This window comes from Podarcis erhardii, assembly GCF_964252035.2.
Source record: "Podarcis erhardii genome assembly, chromosome: 13".
Taxonomy (NCBI): domain Eukaryota; kingdom Metazoa; phylum Chordata; class Lepidosauria; order Squamata; family Lacertidae; genus Podarcis; species Podarcis erhardii.
In genome coordinates, this window is record NC_138502.1 from 7,746,330 (window position 1) to 7,762,662 (window position 16,333).

A 16,333-nucleotide genomic window follows, 5' to 3' on the forward strand; every position below is an offset into this window, starting at 1 on the left:
GGGCTCAGGACAAGGCAGTTTCCTGATCTGAGGAGCATTAGGATTTCCTGTTTACTTGATTGTTGTCCTATTGAAGGGAAACACTTATTAGATTGTACACATCCTATGCTTCAAAGAGCTCTGTTTTGGTGCAATTGCATTTGCTTGTATTGGTCTCTTGTTGCCATTTCCCTCCTCTTTCTTCCAAAACCCACATTAGGACAATTCTTTTATTACACCATCCAAAATGTCAGAAAATAGTGTGCAAGCTTTTGAGTTCTCAGGCTAGGTGAAGAGTTCTGACGGATTCAAAAGCTTGCACACTATTTTGTGGCATTTTTAGCTAGCATAATAAAGGGGTGTTTTCACACACACCCATCCATATTTTGGAAATTTTTTTTATGAGGCAATACATTTAGTTTTTGTGTGACTTGGAGATTTCTCTTGGTTGTCACCTTCACAGTCAACACTTTTGATTGTAATGTTTGTGAGGACAGAGACCAGGTTTTGTTTGGGGTTTTTTGTTTCGCTTCTGCAGTTTTTCAAAGAACTCTGTACATTTATGATACTAAATAATCCGTTCAACTTTAAAATGGGACTAAGAAGATAAGAGCTTTCTTTAAACAAACATCAACAGTCACCCGCTTGAGTGAGTTATAAATATAGTACTAAATGCAATATAAAAAGTTTGTTCCCCTCTTTAGAACTGTAAGAGATATGCATTGTGAAAACATTTGGTTTTTAAAGACTTACGTGAATGAACCGTCAGCCTTGTTCCACTTCCAAATACAACTTTCCTGCTTCCAACATTATCACAGTGAAACACACCATTACACAAACTCATGCTCTGAGACACACTGACTGGAACTCAAATGGATTTTGTGGGGGGAGTTCTCAAGCAATCTCACCAGATTTGTATGCACACACAAAAAAAGAGTTTCCATCTAGAGTCTTCTTTTGTGGAGCAGAATCCTATGTGTGCTTACTCAGAAGAAAGTCCCATTGTGTTCAATGGTGCTTACAACCAAGGAAGCATGTTTAGGATTGCATCCTCTGTCGTTCAAGAATCTCCCACTCCACAGAATGACATTTCCTTCCCATTGATCCATCATTTCTAAGATTAATCATGATTTAGGAGATGAAGCTCAATTATTATTTTTCTATCTTCTTGTCTCTATGGGACAAAGCAAGGATGAGCCAGATAGTGATAGACAGTGGTAGAGGAAAAATATACCTTGGGTTTACAATGGCAAAGGGTACATCCAGATTGTTGCTACACACAGTGACTGAAAACTGCAAAACCATCGGCATCCATTCTGTTTCTCATGTGCCTTTTGTAAATTATAAGTTGACCTCTCTCTCTCTCTCTCTCTCTCTCTCTCTCTCTCTCTCTCTCTCTCTCACACACACACACACACACACATTTAAGGCAACGAAAGCCCAACACAGGGGCAAGAAAAGGTAAACTCTTTATCTCATCGTGCAAGCTGTCAAATGCAACTATCTGTAGTGTCTGCTCAATGTACTTACTTACTCAGCCTTGTACCAGACCCACAGCAATACAACCCCTTACAAAAAGCCATCATAGAAAAGGGTAGATGGTGGAGCCCTTTTCCACCTGAGGACTACACCCTCGAGCGGGCCACCTTCCATCCCAGGGGTGGGTGGGACCAGAAAAAAGTGATGATGATGATATTAATAATAATAATAATAATAATAATAATAATAATAATAATAATAATAACAGAACAGTAATAGTAATAATTTATTGTTACAGTCAAAGACCAGTCCAAAATAATAACAGCAAAGTGATAAAACATAAAAACTTCCCTAAACAGGGCTGCCTTCAGATGTCTTTTAAAAGTCAGATATTTATTTCCTTGACATCTGATGGGAAGACGTTCCACAGGGCGGGCGCCACTACCAATAAGACCCTCTGCCTGTTTCCTTGTAACCTCACTTCTCGCAGGGAGGGAACTGCCAGAAGGCCCTCAGAGCTGGACCTCAGTGTCTGGGCTGAATGATGGGGGTGGAGACACTCCTTCAGATATACTGGGCCAAGGCCATTTAGGGCTTTAAAAGTCAGCACCAACACTTTGCATTGTGCTTGGAAACATACAATGGGTGTGACGTCTCTCTTTCTACGGTAGGCTGTATTCCAGCCATGGAAAATCCTGGGGTTTCTGCATCACTCCAGAAACTTCAAATGTTCATGGACAAATCTAAATCAGGCTGAAGAACTCAAGTAGGGCACAGAGCAGGGCTGGTGAGGAGGAGGAGCTTAGAGTCTTGAGGGCCAGAAAACGAGACCAGGTCTGAAGTTCACCATCCCTCCCAATTCACTGATTGGGCGGGGACTGGGCCATGATGGAAGCAGCTCCACAGATAATCCTCACATAGTATCTCTAATGGGGAGGAGAGCTTTGAATCATGCTGCTTTGCATCATTTGCCTATTTGGCTGGCCAGCCCCTTTCAAGTACCCACACACTTCTCATCCCAGAAATCTGCATGAGCTCAAACCTTCAATTCTTTGGCTTGCAACATAGCTTTGGTGAGGAGCTTGTGTTGCAGCCGCACTGAGCCACTGCCCCTTGTCTCAATATAGTTCCTGTTCCAAGTCACAACCTTGTATTTCAAAATAATAATAATCAAATTTTCATTTTGGAGGAACACCTTTGAGGGGGGATCCCTGTTCGGCTCATTATTATTGAGGCCAGTGTTGTGTACACAAGTCTGTGACTTCACCATAAGACAGGAGAGAACCAGGTACAAGGAGGTTTCTGATTCATACAGCAAAAAATGGGTTGAGTAAGTTGTACTTAATGGACTGTGGTTGAAAGAGAGATGGTGACTGGGCATGGTTGGCCAATTGGTGCCAAAGAAGGATAGGATTTTCTTTATGTATGCTACTACTGCAGCAAGAATTCTTCTGGCAAAGTATTGGAAGATGCAAGAACTACCTACTCTGGAAGAATGGCAGACAAAGGTGATTGACTTCATGGGATTGGCAGAGATGACCGGCAGAATTCGTGACCAGGGGAAAGAGGCAGTGGAAGAAGACTGGAAGAAATTTAAAATATATCTTAAAAACTGTTGTAAAATTGATGAGTTTTAAGATGTCAAGGGGTAAGAAGCAGAGAATTATAGCTGTAACCAACAAATTTATGGGAATTTAATGAAGGGAACTAAATGGATAAATTGACTAAAGGGTTGCTAAAAAAAAATTCTTTTTAAAATAAGGATGCAGAAAAAGGGAGGTATGGGGAAGTCGATTGAAAGAAGTTACAAGAAAAGAAGATTATGAATTTATTTATGTTTGATTTGTTTATGTTTGTTTGTGTTTTGTGATGTGTTTGTCTTTTAATTATGTGTTTTAAAAACTGAATAAAAATTATTAAAAAAAAAAAATGAAAGAGAGATGGTGACATGCCAGGTTGGCAGAAGGTGGTTGACTGGAAGAAGAACAGTTAAGATAATGCATATTTGCCTATATATTCTGCTCTGGCAGACTCTTTGAACTCTGTCCAGAAATGCATTACTGAATTTGGTGTGAGCCTCCATATTAGAATCCTCAAGGGGAATTTCTCAATTCCTTATTATATGCTGCTTCCCGCTAGCTAAAACTTCTATGTGCCCTCAATGGAGAATTTTTCCCATACTTTCATAAGACTGGATCCTAAATTATGCTTGTCAATTTGAATACACTTTGAAGTATTAATATATCATAGACAGTTACTTGCATTATGCTTTTCTTTAGAAAACACTAAACCAGAAAATGAATAGGGAGGTGGAGGAGAGAGACCTGCAACAAATTATTGAAGATACTCCAGTTCATCCTTGCCCTACTTCAGGATACCCTATTCCACTCAGATCCAACTTTTCTATTTCCACCTTGTAATATTCAGTTGGCAATACACAATCACTGTTTTCAAAGATGCTTTTCTACATCTTTAAAAAACAAAAAACCAAACAAACAAACAAACAAACACAATTTTGGTTCTGTGGAAAACACTGGGTATCCCAAAATCTGCTAATGCCACTCTTTTATGAATGGATGATGCTGTTTTGGCTACATGAGAATCCACACAGACACACCAGTTGTACTTTGGAAATAGAGGGGACAACACCAAATGGCTATCATGGCCATAATGGGCCAAGGAGAAAAAGAGGTGGTGAAATTTTTGAACTAGGGCAATGATTTATTCTGAATGACTCATTCATAAAAAGTGTGACATGGGTGAACCTTCAGCTCACTGAAGAGGATCAAAGCTCTTCAGGTTTTTGTGCAGCTCGCCTTGCATTTCCCACCACTGTGTCACTTGCAGCACAATGGTAGATCCCGGCGTCCCCCATCTCCACCTTGCTGATGGACAGCTCTGTAGACAAATTCCCTTTGTCAGTGTCCATCTCCAACCGTTCTTTCTTCTCAGTTTTAGAGTAACTGTAGATGGCTAAGGAAGGGGCTGCATCTTGGGTTTGCTTGTACCAGAAGACCGAATCATATGTAGAGAGTCCGTGTTTACAGGAGATCTGTGCTGTTTCCCCCAGAGAAAAGGAGATTTCAGAAAGCTGAGAAGCATCACCACTGACATATTTGCCTGGAAAAAGAAAAATCATCATTGTTCCATAACCTCATGGCTCTCAATACCAGATGGTGAGCTTTCCAAGTGGGAAGAGTGCTGTTGTGCTGACATCCTTGCAGACTTCCCAGAGACATTTGCTTGGTCCTTCTAAGAACAAGATTCTTGACTAGACAGAATATTGGTTTGACTCCACAAGGTTCGTATGTTCACATTTCCTTGGAATCTTCCATAGATATACACAATTGCCACGATGATCTTACTGAGTACAGTTAATAGTAATAAGTCAATAACTGTATCTAAGTTGCACACCAAGAGTATGTAATTTTAAAAATCAGTAGCTATACATTTGATATCACTCAATGACAACTGCTAATAAAAGTTCAGTTGTGTGAACAGTACAATTCCAGATCAATGCCACCTTCTATTACTGGTGGTAGTGATAATAATCATTGTCATATGGCTTGTCCTCTTCATAGGAGTAGGAATGGTACTAGCTTGTATTGGTCATTGGACAAATGGAATCCACTGAATGGAGGGTAGACAGAGATAACAGCAAAGTAAGTATATTTCCGTGGAGTAGACATTATTAGCTACTTTTTGCCTCTTGTTAAGGGTTAATATTTTCTCTAAGCTTTGGAAGCTGCCGTACACTGAGTTCGTCCCTTGTTCCATCTAGCTCAGCATTGTCTACACAGCAGCCCTCCAGAATTTTCAGACAGGGGTTTTCTCTAAGCCCTACCTGGAAAACCCAGAAAATGAACCTGGTGTCCTTTGCATGCAAATCTCTACCACTGAGCTCCGTCCCTTTTCCAAATTTCTAAGGATTCCCCAACTTACACAGCAGAAATAGCCCAAGGAGAATCCACTGAGCTGGGTGGACTCTTGAGGTCATTCTGAAGAACGCAGATGCTCTCACCAACGCAGATCCCTCCTAGTAAGGTGTGGAAATTCAGAACAAACTAAGGTTGCCATCTTCCCCAGTTCAATGAATTATCAATGTGCGCTTTCTCTTTTCCTTTTTATTTTTAGCTCTCTCCTGCTAGTCAGAAGTAGATTTGTGAAAATCTTAAGTTAACACAGCTAGAATAAACCACAGCTGGTGAAGGGTTTTGTGAGGCAAGAATGACTCCTCATTGCTATCTAGTGGAAGAAAACAGAGATAGCAGGATCGCTTACAAATTGTGTTTGTGGCTTCCGGCTTGTGGTTTTCTTTTGTGCAGATTGGTTTTTAGTTACACTGGCGTCACATCTGCAGGTGCTGTCAACTACCTTTAACAGATCTGACCTTATGCCAAGGGTCTCCCAACACTCTTGGGGGTACATTCTGGAATCCAAGAAACTGTGGTGGACACCACAAAGCACTTGTCTCCCCAAAAGAAAAATAAATGCTCAGAACGCATATGCACCCCATCACAAACCAGGTGAAACACTTACACAAATAAAGCCCCCTGAGCAAAAAACAAAAAACAAAACAAAAAAAAACAACCCCAGGCAACCTTCCCTGAAACACCCCCTATCTATATACTTTTTTAGAAATAAAAAATTCAGAGGATCAGGGGCCCTTGATATACACGAAGGGAGATTGCCTAAGGGCGCCACCTTGGGGATCCCTGAAAGTGATGCTTTTGAATGCCAGTGATGCAATGAGTTTCTAGGAAGACCAGAGAAAGTAGGCACAATCTGTTTTGTGTATTCTACATCAAAGGTGTTGATGTGTTCACAATCTACTCTTGGGTTTTCTTCTTTAACAGACTTGCAGCAGAGTTTCTTTTTTAGTTTAGTATCTTTATTATTTACCAAAAATTACACGGGTCAAATACAAATAAAATAACATAACATAATCCTTTCCTCTTCTAGCCTTCCAGACCTAATGCTGACTCATGCTCATTTACATACTGACAATTTTACATTGACCCTTATTGACCACATGTCCTTAATTAAGGCACCTGTTTGCTCCGTCGGTTTTTCTGTTGCCTAGCAACCTGTTTAAGACCATATTCCAACGAAAGGTTGGGCAGGAGCAGCAAAGTTATGATAAAGGAGGTTGCCAGTTAAAGCACGACGCAAACTAGAAATTCTTAAATTATTATTATTATTTATTAAATTTGTTTACCGCCCCATACCTTCAGGTCCCAGGGCGGTTCACTACACATCTAACATTGTCCCTAAGGCTTATTCTTCTAAGAAAACCTCTGAGTTTTCTTTTTTCTCATCCTGCTAAGGAAAAATTCCTTCTACATTCTAGGTTCTTAACTACAACTGTTCGTGAATTATTATGTACGTTTTTATTTTTCAAATTATGGATTTGCTTGCTGCCTAAGGCTCCTTCAGGAACAAGAGTGGGATGTAAATCCTACTAGTAGCAGTAGTAATAGTATTACTTAACTACTGTCTCCATATTTTGGAAAGTTATTTCTCCATAAGTTCTCTATCTGTCCAGACAACTCTTAAGATATCATAACCAAAATAGGCCCGATGCTTCCTGATATCAAGGAGAAGTTTTTCATCTCTGCTTCAGTACTATTGGACATCATTTTGATGTTATGATGGTGGACTGAACATAAGAATTGCTCTGATTTGAAAATGGCACAACCCAGTTTTGCATAGTGGTGCTTAAGAATGAGGAAATGCTATCCGTATATGTTTGCCTGCAAGAGGACAATATTTTGAACCAAGATGGCAGACTGCACTCATTTGTCACTCTCCTGAGATATCATAACTCTCATGTTCTGGGGGGAAGAATCTTATTCAGAGGAAGAACCCCCCACCACCACAACAACACACAAAGTACATGTTGCAGGGGAGCAGGCTGTGTCAATGAACACTGAGGCTGACCAGGGGGATCCAGGGCCTCTTGGGTCGTGGTACTCCAGTCTTCCCCATGAAACACAGACTCAGAGGCAGATTGGGCAGGGACTAGGCCATGATGGAAGCAGCTCCACAGATAATCCTCATGTAGTATTTCTAGTAGGGAGGAGAGCCTTGAATCATGCTGCTTTGCATCGTTTGCTTATTTGGCTAGCCGGCCCCTTTCAAGAACCCACCCACTTCTCATCCCAAAAATCTGCATGAGCTCAAACCTTCAGTTCTTTGGCGTGCGACATAGCTTTGGTGAGGAGCTTGTGTTGCAGCCACACTGAGCCACTGCCCCTTGTCTCAATATAGTTCCTGTTCCAAGTCACAACCTTGTATGTGGAAAATAATAATCAAATTTTCAGTTTGGTGGAACACCTTTGAGGTGGGATCACTGTTCGGCTCATTATTATTGAAGCCAGTAAGTTGTACTTAATGGACTGTGGTTGGAAGAGAGATGGTGACATGCCAGGTTGGCAGAAGGGGGTAGAGTGGAGGAAGAACAGTTAAGATAATGCATATTTGCCTAGATATTCCGCTCTCGCAGACTCTTTGAACTCTGTCCAGCAATCCAATACTGAATTTGGTGTGAGCCTCCATATTAGAATCCTCCAGGGGAATTTCTCAATCTCTTATTATATGCTGCTTCCCACTAGCTAAAACTTCTGTGTGCCCTCAATGGAGAATTTCTCCTACACTTTCATAAGACTGGATCCTAAATTATGCTTGTCAGTTTGAATACACTGTGAAGTAGTAACATATCATAGACAGTTACTTGCATTATGATTTTCTTTAGAAAACACTAAACCAGAAAATGAATAGGGAGGTGGAGGAGAGAGACCTGCAACAAATTATTGAAGATACTCCACTTCATCTTTGCCCTACTTCAGGATACCCTATTCCACTCAGATCCAACTTTTCTATTTCCACCTTGTAGTGATCAATTTGCAATACACAACCACTGTTTTCAAAGATGCTTATCTACATTGTTTTTTAAAAAGCAAAAAGCAATTTTGGTACTGGGGGAAACACTGGGTGCCCCAAAATCTGCTAATGCCACTCTTTTATGAATGAATGATGCTGTTTTGGCTACATGAGAATCCACACAGACACACCTTGTGTTTGTGGCTTCTTTCTTGTGGTTTTCTTTTGAGCAGATGGATTCTAAGTTACATTGAGGTCACATCTACAGGTGCTGTCAGCTCCCCTTAACAGATCTGACCTCATGCCAAGGGTCTCCCAACACTTTGGGTGGGGGTACATTCTGGAATCCAAGAAACTGCTCTCAAAGAGTCTTTTGACTCTGTTCAGTAGCACATTACTGAATTTGGTCCTCCAGAGGGTGATTAACAGATACACTTTATTATCATGGAAAGCTGTACAGCTGGATGGGGCTAGAAGGACTTGTAGTCCAAAACATCTTGTGGGCATCTGGTTGTTCCACTACTACCCCATAATGTAGGGGTAGTCAATGCCGTGCCCTTCAGATGTTTGTGGAAAGATTTCTCTTCATCCCTTACCACTCCCCATGTTGAATGGGGCTGGTTATTCACAACTTCTGAAGGGCACGGCATTGGCTATACTTGCCATAACGGGAAAATTAGAAGAAAACAATGTGACATTTCTGACCCAGGACAGTGATTCCTTCTTAATGACTCATTTATGTACAGTGGGATGTGCATGTGGCTGTCCCAGAAGTGAACCTTCAGCGCAGTGAAGAGGAACAAATGGCTATCATGGCCATAATGGGCAAAGGAGAAAAAGAGGTGGTGAAATTTTTGAACTAGGGCAATGATTTATTCTGAATGACTCATTCATAAAAAGTGTGACATGGGTGAACCTTCAGCTCACTGAAGAGGATCAAAGCTCTTTAGATTTTTGTGCAGCTCGCCTTGCATTTCCCACCACTGTGTCACTTGCAGCACAATGGTAGATTCCGGCATCCCCCATCTCCACCTTGCTGATGGACAGCTCTGTAGACAAATTCCCTTTGTCAGTGTCCATCTCCAACCGTTCTTTCTTCTCGGTTTTAGAGTAACTGTGGATGACTAAGGAAGGGGCTGCATCTTGGGTTTGCTTGTACCAGAAGACCCCATAATAATTAGAGACTCCATGTTTACAGAAGATCCGAGCTGTTTCTCCAGAAGAAAAGGAGACTTCAGAAAGTTGAGAAGCATCACCGCTGATATCTCTGCCTGGAAAAAGAAAAATCATCATTGTTCCATAACCTCATGGCTCTCAATACCAGATGGTGAGCTTTCCAAGTGGGAAGAGTGCTGTTGTGCTGACATCCTGCTTGCAGATTTCCCAGAGACATCTGCTTGGTCCTTCTAAGAACTGGAACCTTGACTAGACAGAATATTGGATTGACTCCACAAGGTCTGTATGTTCACATTTCCTTGGAATCTTCCATAAGGTACCCCTGCCCGTACTGGCCAGTCATGTCCGACTCTAGGGTTGTGCGCCCATCTCACTTAAGGGGCCGGGGGCCAGCGCTGTCCAGAGACACTTCCGGGTCACGTGGCCAGCATGATGAAGCTGCTCTGGCGAGCCAGCACCAGCGCAGCACACGGAAATGCCATTTACCTTCCCGCTATAAAGCGGTACCTATTTATCTACTTGCACTTAGGGGTGCTTTCAAACTGCTAGGTGGGCAGGAGCTGGGACTGAAAGACGGGAGCTCACCCCGCTGCGGGGATTCGAACCGCCGACCATGCGATCGGCAAGTCCTAGGCGCTGAGGTTTTACCCACAGCGCCACCCGCATGGGAATCTTCCATAGATATACACAATTGCCATGATGATCTTACTGAGTACAGTTAATAGTAATAGATCAATAACTGTGTCTAATATCAGTTACACACCAAGAGTATCAAATTCTAAAAATCAGTAGCTATACATTTGATATCACTCAATGACAACTGCTAATAAAAATTCAATTGTTTGAGCAGTAGAATTCCAGATCAATCCCAGCTTCTATTACTGGTGGTACTGGCAATAATCATTGTCATATGGCTTCACCTCCTCATAGCAGTAGGAATGGTACTAGCTTATGTTGGTCATTGGACAAATGGAATCCACTGAACAGAGGATAGAGAGAGAGATCCCTGAGGGAACAGCCAATTACGTATATGTCTGTGAAGTAGACATTATTAGCTGCTTTTCGCCTATTGTTAAAGTTTAATATTTTCTCTAAGCTTTGGAAGCTGCCTTATACTGAGTTGGTCCCTTGTTCCATCTAACTCAGTATTGTCTACACTGACTGGCAGCAGCCCTCCAGAATTTTCAGACAGGGGTTTTCTCTAAGCCCTACCTGGAGAACCCAGAGAATGAACCTGGTGTCCTTTGTATGCAAAGCTCTGCCACTGAACTCCGTCCCTTTCCCAAATTTCTAAGGATTCCCCAACTTACACAGCAGAAATAGCCCAAGGAGAATCCACTGCGCTGGGTGGACTATTGAGGTCATTCTGAAGAACGCAGATTCTCTCACCAACGCAGATCCCTCCTAGTAAGGTGTGGAAATTCAGAAGAAACTAAGGTCGCCGTCTTCCCTTGTTCAATGAATTATCAATGTGTGCTTTCTCTTTTCCTATTTTTTAAGATCCCTCCTGCCAGTCAGAAGTAGAATTGTGAAAAATCTTAAGTTAACACAGTTAATGAAGGGTTTTGAGAGGCAAGAATGACTCCTTATTGCTATCTAGTGGAAGAAAACAAAGACAGCAGGGTTGCTCACAAATTGTGTTTGTGGCTTCTTTCTTGTGGTTTTCTTTTGAGCAGATGGATTCTAAGTTACACTGAGGTCACATCTGCAGGTGCTGTCAGCTCCCCTTAACAGATCTGACCTCATGCCAAGGGTCTCCCAACACTTTTTTTTTTTGGGGGGGGGGTACATTCTGGAATCCAAGAAACTGCTCTCAAAGAGTCTTTTGACTCTGTTCAGTGGCACATTACTGAATTTGGTCCTCTAGAGGGTGATTAACAGATACACTTTATTATCATGGAAAGCTGTACAGCTGGATGGGGCTAGAAGGACTTGTAGTCCAAAACATCTTGTGGGCATCTGGTTGTTCCACTACTACCCCATAATGTAGGGGTAGTCAATGCAGTGCCCTTCAGATGTTTGTGGAAAGATTTCTCTTCATCCCTTACCACTCCCCATGTTGAATGGGGCTGGTTATTCACAACTTCTGAAGGGCACGGCATTGGCTATACTTGCCATAACGGGAAAATTAGAAGAAAACAATGTAACATTTCTGACCCAGGACAGTGATTCCTTCTTAATGACTCATTTATGTACAGTGGGATGTGCACGTGGCTGTCCCAGAAGTGAACCTTCAGCGCAGGGAAGAGGAACAAACCTCTTCAGGTTTTTGTGCAGCTCGCTTTGCATTTCCCACCACTGTGTCACTTGCAGCACAATGGTAGATTCCGGGATCCCCCATCTCCACCTTGCTGATGGACAGCTCTGTAGACAGGTTGCCTTTGTCAGTGTCCATCTCCAACCGTTCTTTCTTCTCGGTTTTAGAGTAACTGTGGATGACTGAGTAAGGGGCCGTATCTTGGGTTTGCTTGTACCAGAAGACCGCTGTGTATGAAGAGAGTCCATGTTTGCAGGAGATCCGAGCTGTTTCTCCCAAGGAAAAGTAGACTTCAGAAAGCTGAGAAGCATCACCACTGATATCTCCACCTGTGGGGGGAATCACTGTTATTCCATGACTTCTCATGCTGAGTTTCTGACTGTTTATCAGGCCTTGCTTGTGAAGCCCCATCTCTCTCCAGCTGACTCTGTCTTTCTGCCTCTTACTTCAACATCATTAATTTGGTCATCTCATTCATCCACCCATTGCTCCATCTATCCTTCTCAGGGCTCTCTCCCTCCTTCGGACATTTCCATTCAGCATATTATAGTCAAGCGATGGATTTTGCTACCCTTGTGATGACTGCCAATTTGAACAGCCTGAAAATATGATGAAGCAAATTGACAAAGGGTAAGCTTATCAACAGCTACTACTATTAATTTTTCTTGTTTATTTGATTTATTAATTATTTGATATCCCACCCTGCCTCCCAAAACAATCCACAGCAGCTGTTACCCCTGATGTCTATATGGTCTCCAGCATTCACCAAGCAAACATCATTTTCTGGGAACTGCAAGTGTGGAGAGCCCTGTGGCACTCAAGTCCTGTTTGTTGACATCCCATAGATACCTGGCTGGTCACTGTGAGAACCAAATCCTGGACTAGAGGCTTTTGCTCTGACTCAGCAGGGTCACATTGCCTTGAAATCTCCTATAAATATGCACCATTTTGACCTTTCTGATTGCAGTTAATAGTCCTTAGTCACTAACCGTATCTAATAAGTTATTATTATTATTATTATTATTATTATTATTATTATTATTTTAAAAAGAACAATAGCTATACATCTAATAAGGGTTTTGTTGTGTGTCTCATTCCAGCCCTACATCTCTTTCTATTACTGGTGGCCATGTTCATAATATTGAAATTGTAACATGTCTCCATGTCATAGAGGCATTATGCCTAGATTCTACTCTTCAGTGGATCAATGGAATCAACTGAAGTGAAGCTAGAGAAAGATCTCAGAGTGGATGTAGGTGAGTGTAGAGTAGACATTTCTACGTATTTTCTATTATCAACATTTTCTCTAAGCATAGGAGCTTCCTTATACAGAGTCAGGCCACTGTCCCATCTAGCTGTATTGTCTACACTGACAGCTGCTCTCCAGGATTTCCCAGACAGGAATGATGTCAAGGTCCTACCTTAAGCTGGGGTCTTCTGCATGCAAAGGAGACCATCTGCCGCTGGGCTATGGCCCTCTCCCAAATTTCTAAGGATTCCCCAACTTACACAGCCAAAATAGCCCCCAAAGAATCCTCCACTGACCAAGCTGGACTCTTGAGGACATCCTGAAGGACCACTCTGGAAATTCAGCGGAGAAACTAAGGTTGTCTTCTCCAACTCAATGAATTCTCTATGTGTGCTTTCTCTTCTCCTTTTCTCAACTCTCCTCTGACAGTCAGAAGGAGAATCGTGGTTCTTTTGTGAAAACAAAGTTAGAGGAAAACCTCAGAAGGTGAAGAGCCTTCTGTATTTAGTGAAAGGAGAATTTCCCATTGCCACCTGGTGGAAGAAAGCAGGTATGGCGTCAGTGGAAAACCAAGACTTTGGAGTGGTTAAAAGTTGTGTCTGCGGCTTCAGACTTGTGGTTTTCTTTAGAGTAGATGGATTTTTAGTTAGAGTGGGTTCAGTTCTGCAGGTGCTGTGACTCTATTCATGGCCATGACCTTAGAGTCTGTGACATTGGGGGGGGGGGTACATTGGGAAATATAAGGACCTGTTTCAGACATCACAAAGCACACTTGTCAGATAAGAGAAAGCAGGGATGCTAAGAGCATGCACACACTCACACATCAGACAAACATCATGCACATATATGCAAACAAATAAAACAAGAAGAAAAAGCAAGCACACACAGATACACAAACATACATATGCATGTGTTTATATACCTGAAGGAGGGTCTCCACCCCCATCGTTCTGCCTGGACACTGAGGTCCAGCTCTGAGGGCCTTCTGGTGGTTCCCTCACTGCAAGAAGTGAGGTTACAGGGAACCAGGCATAGGGCCTTCTCAGTAGTTTGCCCCCTCCCTGTGGAATGCCCTCCCATCATGTAAAGGGAACAAACAAACTATCTGGCTTTTAGAAGACATCTGAAGGCAGCCCTGTTTAGGGAGGTTTTTAATGTTCGATGTTTTATTCTGTTTTTATGTTCTGTTGAAAGCCACCAGATGGGTGGAGTATAAATAAATTTATTATTATTATTATTATTATTATTATTATTATTATTATTATTATTATCTCAACCACAGAAAACCAGTGGCTTACGATTATAGTTTTGGAGGGCTGGTGTCTTCACACCCCGCTCATGGAATTCCTGTAAGCATCAGATCAGCCAAGTTGTGATTGTAGGTGTTTAGCATTTCTGCTAGAAGAACCTTAGATCTAATCCAGGCTGGGATTCTTATACGTTCCAAAACTGATGTAAAAGAAGAAGAACCAGACCTATGAGAGTCTGTAGGAATTTCCTGCAACTGGACTGATGCCACCACCTGGTGGGGGGAAAGGCACACTGCAGGCTAGATAAGATGCAGATCCTTAATTGTTTCATCAAAATAGTCAGACAATTGCTGATTGGCTGGTTAGTTGCTTTAAGCCAGGCTTCTCCAACCTGGTGCCCTCCTGCTGTTTCAAACTACAATTCCCATCAGCCTGAACCACCACATCTGCTGGCTGGAGCTGATGGGAGCTGTAGTCCAAGAAAATGCCAGGTTGGAGACTTAAAATAATCAAGGACAGTCCTGGTGTGTGAGCAGAACACATAGCTTAAGTGTTATTCTCCCCGCTTAAAAATAAAGAACTCACGAGTGGTAGTAGAGCTTCAACACAATTTAAACAAGTTAGAACATTCAGAAAAAAACCTGTTGGATAGCTAGGGGAAGATTCAAACATATGTACCCGCCCCCCCAAAACGTATAAAACCAAATCAAGTGTGTGTTGGAAATGCAAAACGACAGAAGGAACATTTCTTCACATGTGTGGACTTGTAAAAAAGCTAAGGGCTACTGGGAAATGATATATAATGAGATGGAAAAGATGTTTAAGTTGATGGTTTCCAAGAAACCCGAAGATTTTCTTTCAGGAATTGTAGATAATGTTGTTCCAAAAGAGCTGCTTAACGTATTTATGTACACAATGAAAGCAGCATGAGTAGTGTATGCCCAAATATGGAAAGATTGCGACTTCAAACAAGGGATGATTGGTTTTTGGAAATGATGGAAGACCCGGAACTAGCAAAATTAACAGTGAAAATTAGAGACCAAAGTGACAAATAATAAGAATAAAAATCCCTGAGTACTGGAAATTTTTTATTGAGTATTTAAAGAACTACTATAGCGAGATGAAAATGTGAGCAGGATTTGAAATATGAGCAATTGCATGAATTATTAAGAAAAATGGGTTAAACTGAATGTATTGAACAGTATAGGCATAATATGTAGCATTTAAGGGTAAATATGGAAACAATGGAAGGGGTGGAAGGGAAGTCAATTGATAAAGTAACTTATGGTTTATGTTAAAATGTGTAAAGTTTTTCTTTCTTTGTGAAAAATTCAGAAATAAGATTGAAAATAAGAAAGAAAGAAATCCAGGGATTGAACCTGGAATGTTATTCATGCTCTACCAGTGAGCAACATTGAGTCATTCTAGCATTGCAAGTAAGTTCAGCATCAAATCTCCATATTTCAGATTGGTTCGAAGTTAAGTGAATGGCAGTGGCCTCAGCTCCTTGAGCTTTGATGGAATTTGATTTCCCAGCTCATAAAGAATACACACTGTAAACACCGTTGCTATGCCTGCTTCTTTTGCATGTTCTCTGTTGACTTATCTCCCCTGCCTCCTCCTGCCTGCCTTAGCTCCTCCTCTGCTCAGACACTGAGAAGAGTTTTTGCACAGGGATAGTCCCTCCCTGACACACTGTGTCACTCAGAGCACAGTAGTAGACAGCAGCATCTGCCAGCTTCACCTGATGGAGAACAAGTGTGCTGGATTTCTTGTCCTGTCCAACGTACACTGTGCTCTTTGGATCAGCCCCTTCACCAGGATTCCCTGGGATTGCACCAGCAATATACCGAAGCCGTTCTCCTGGGAACTGCCAGTACCACTGGATCACATCGCTTGATTCAGAAGAGAGGCTGCAGCTCAGGGTGTGTGGTTGTCCTTCAAATGCTCTAGTAGATCCCGGCTGGTTGACCTCTTGAGCCCATCCAGGGTTATCTGCAACAAAATTTACAAAGAGCAATTGAGAAGCTTCAGATTAAAAGATCTGGTATAGATAAAGGG

General features: G+C 41.9%; 1 protein-coding gene across 7 annotated transcripts in view; it reads right to left on the minus strand.

Moving 5' to 3' along the window:
* Positions 1–16,333, minus strand: part of LOC309326639 (T cell receptor alpha chain MC.7.G5-like) — a 142,626-nt gene that overhangs the window by 69,599 nt on the left and 56,694 nt on the right. The window contains exon 2 of one of the 7 annotated variants that reach the window (XM_081835515.1): positions 15,967–16,267. The exons of the other annotated variants lie outside the window; for them this stretch is intronic. Coding sequence (XP_081691641.1) covers positions 15,967–16,267 — 301 coding nt within the window. The remainder of the gene's footprint in view (positions 1–15,966; positions 16,268–16,333) is intronic. 7 annotated transcript variants of the gene reach the window in all.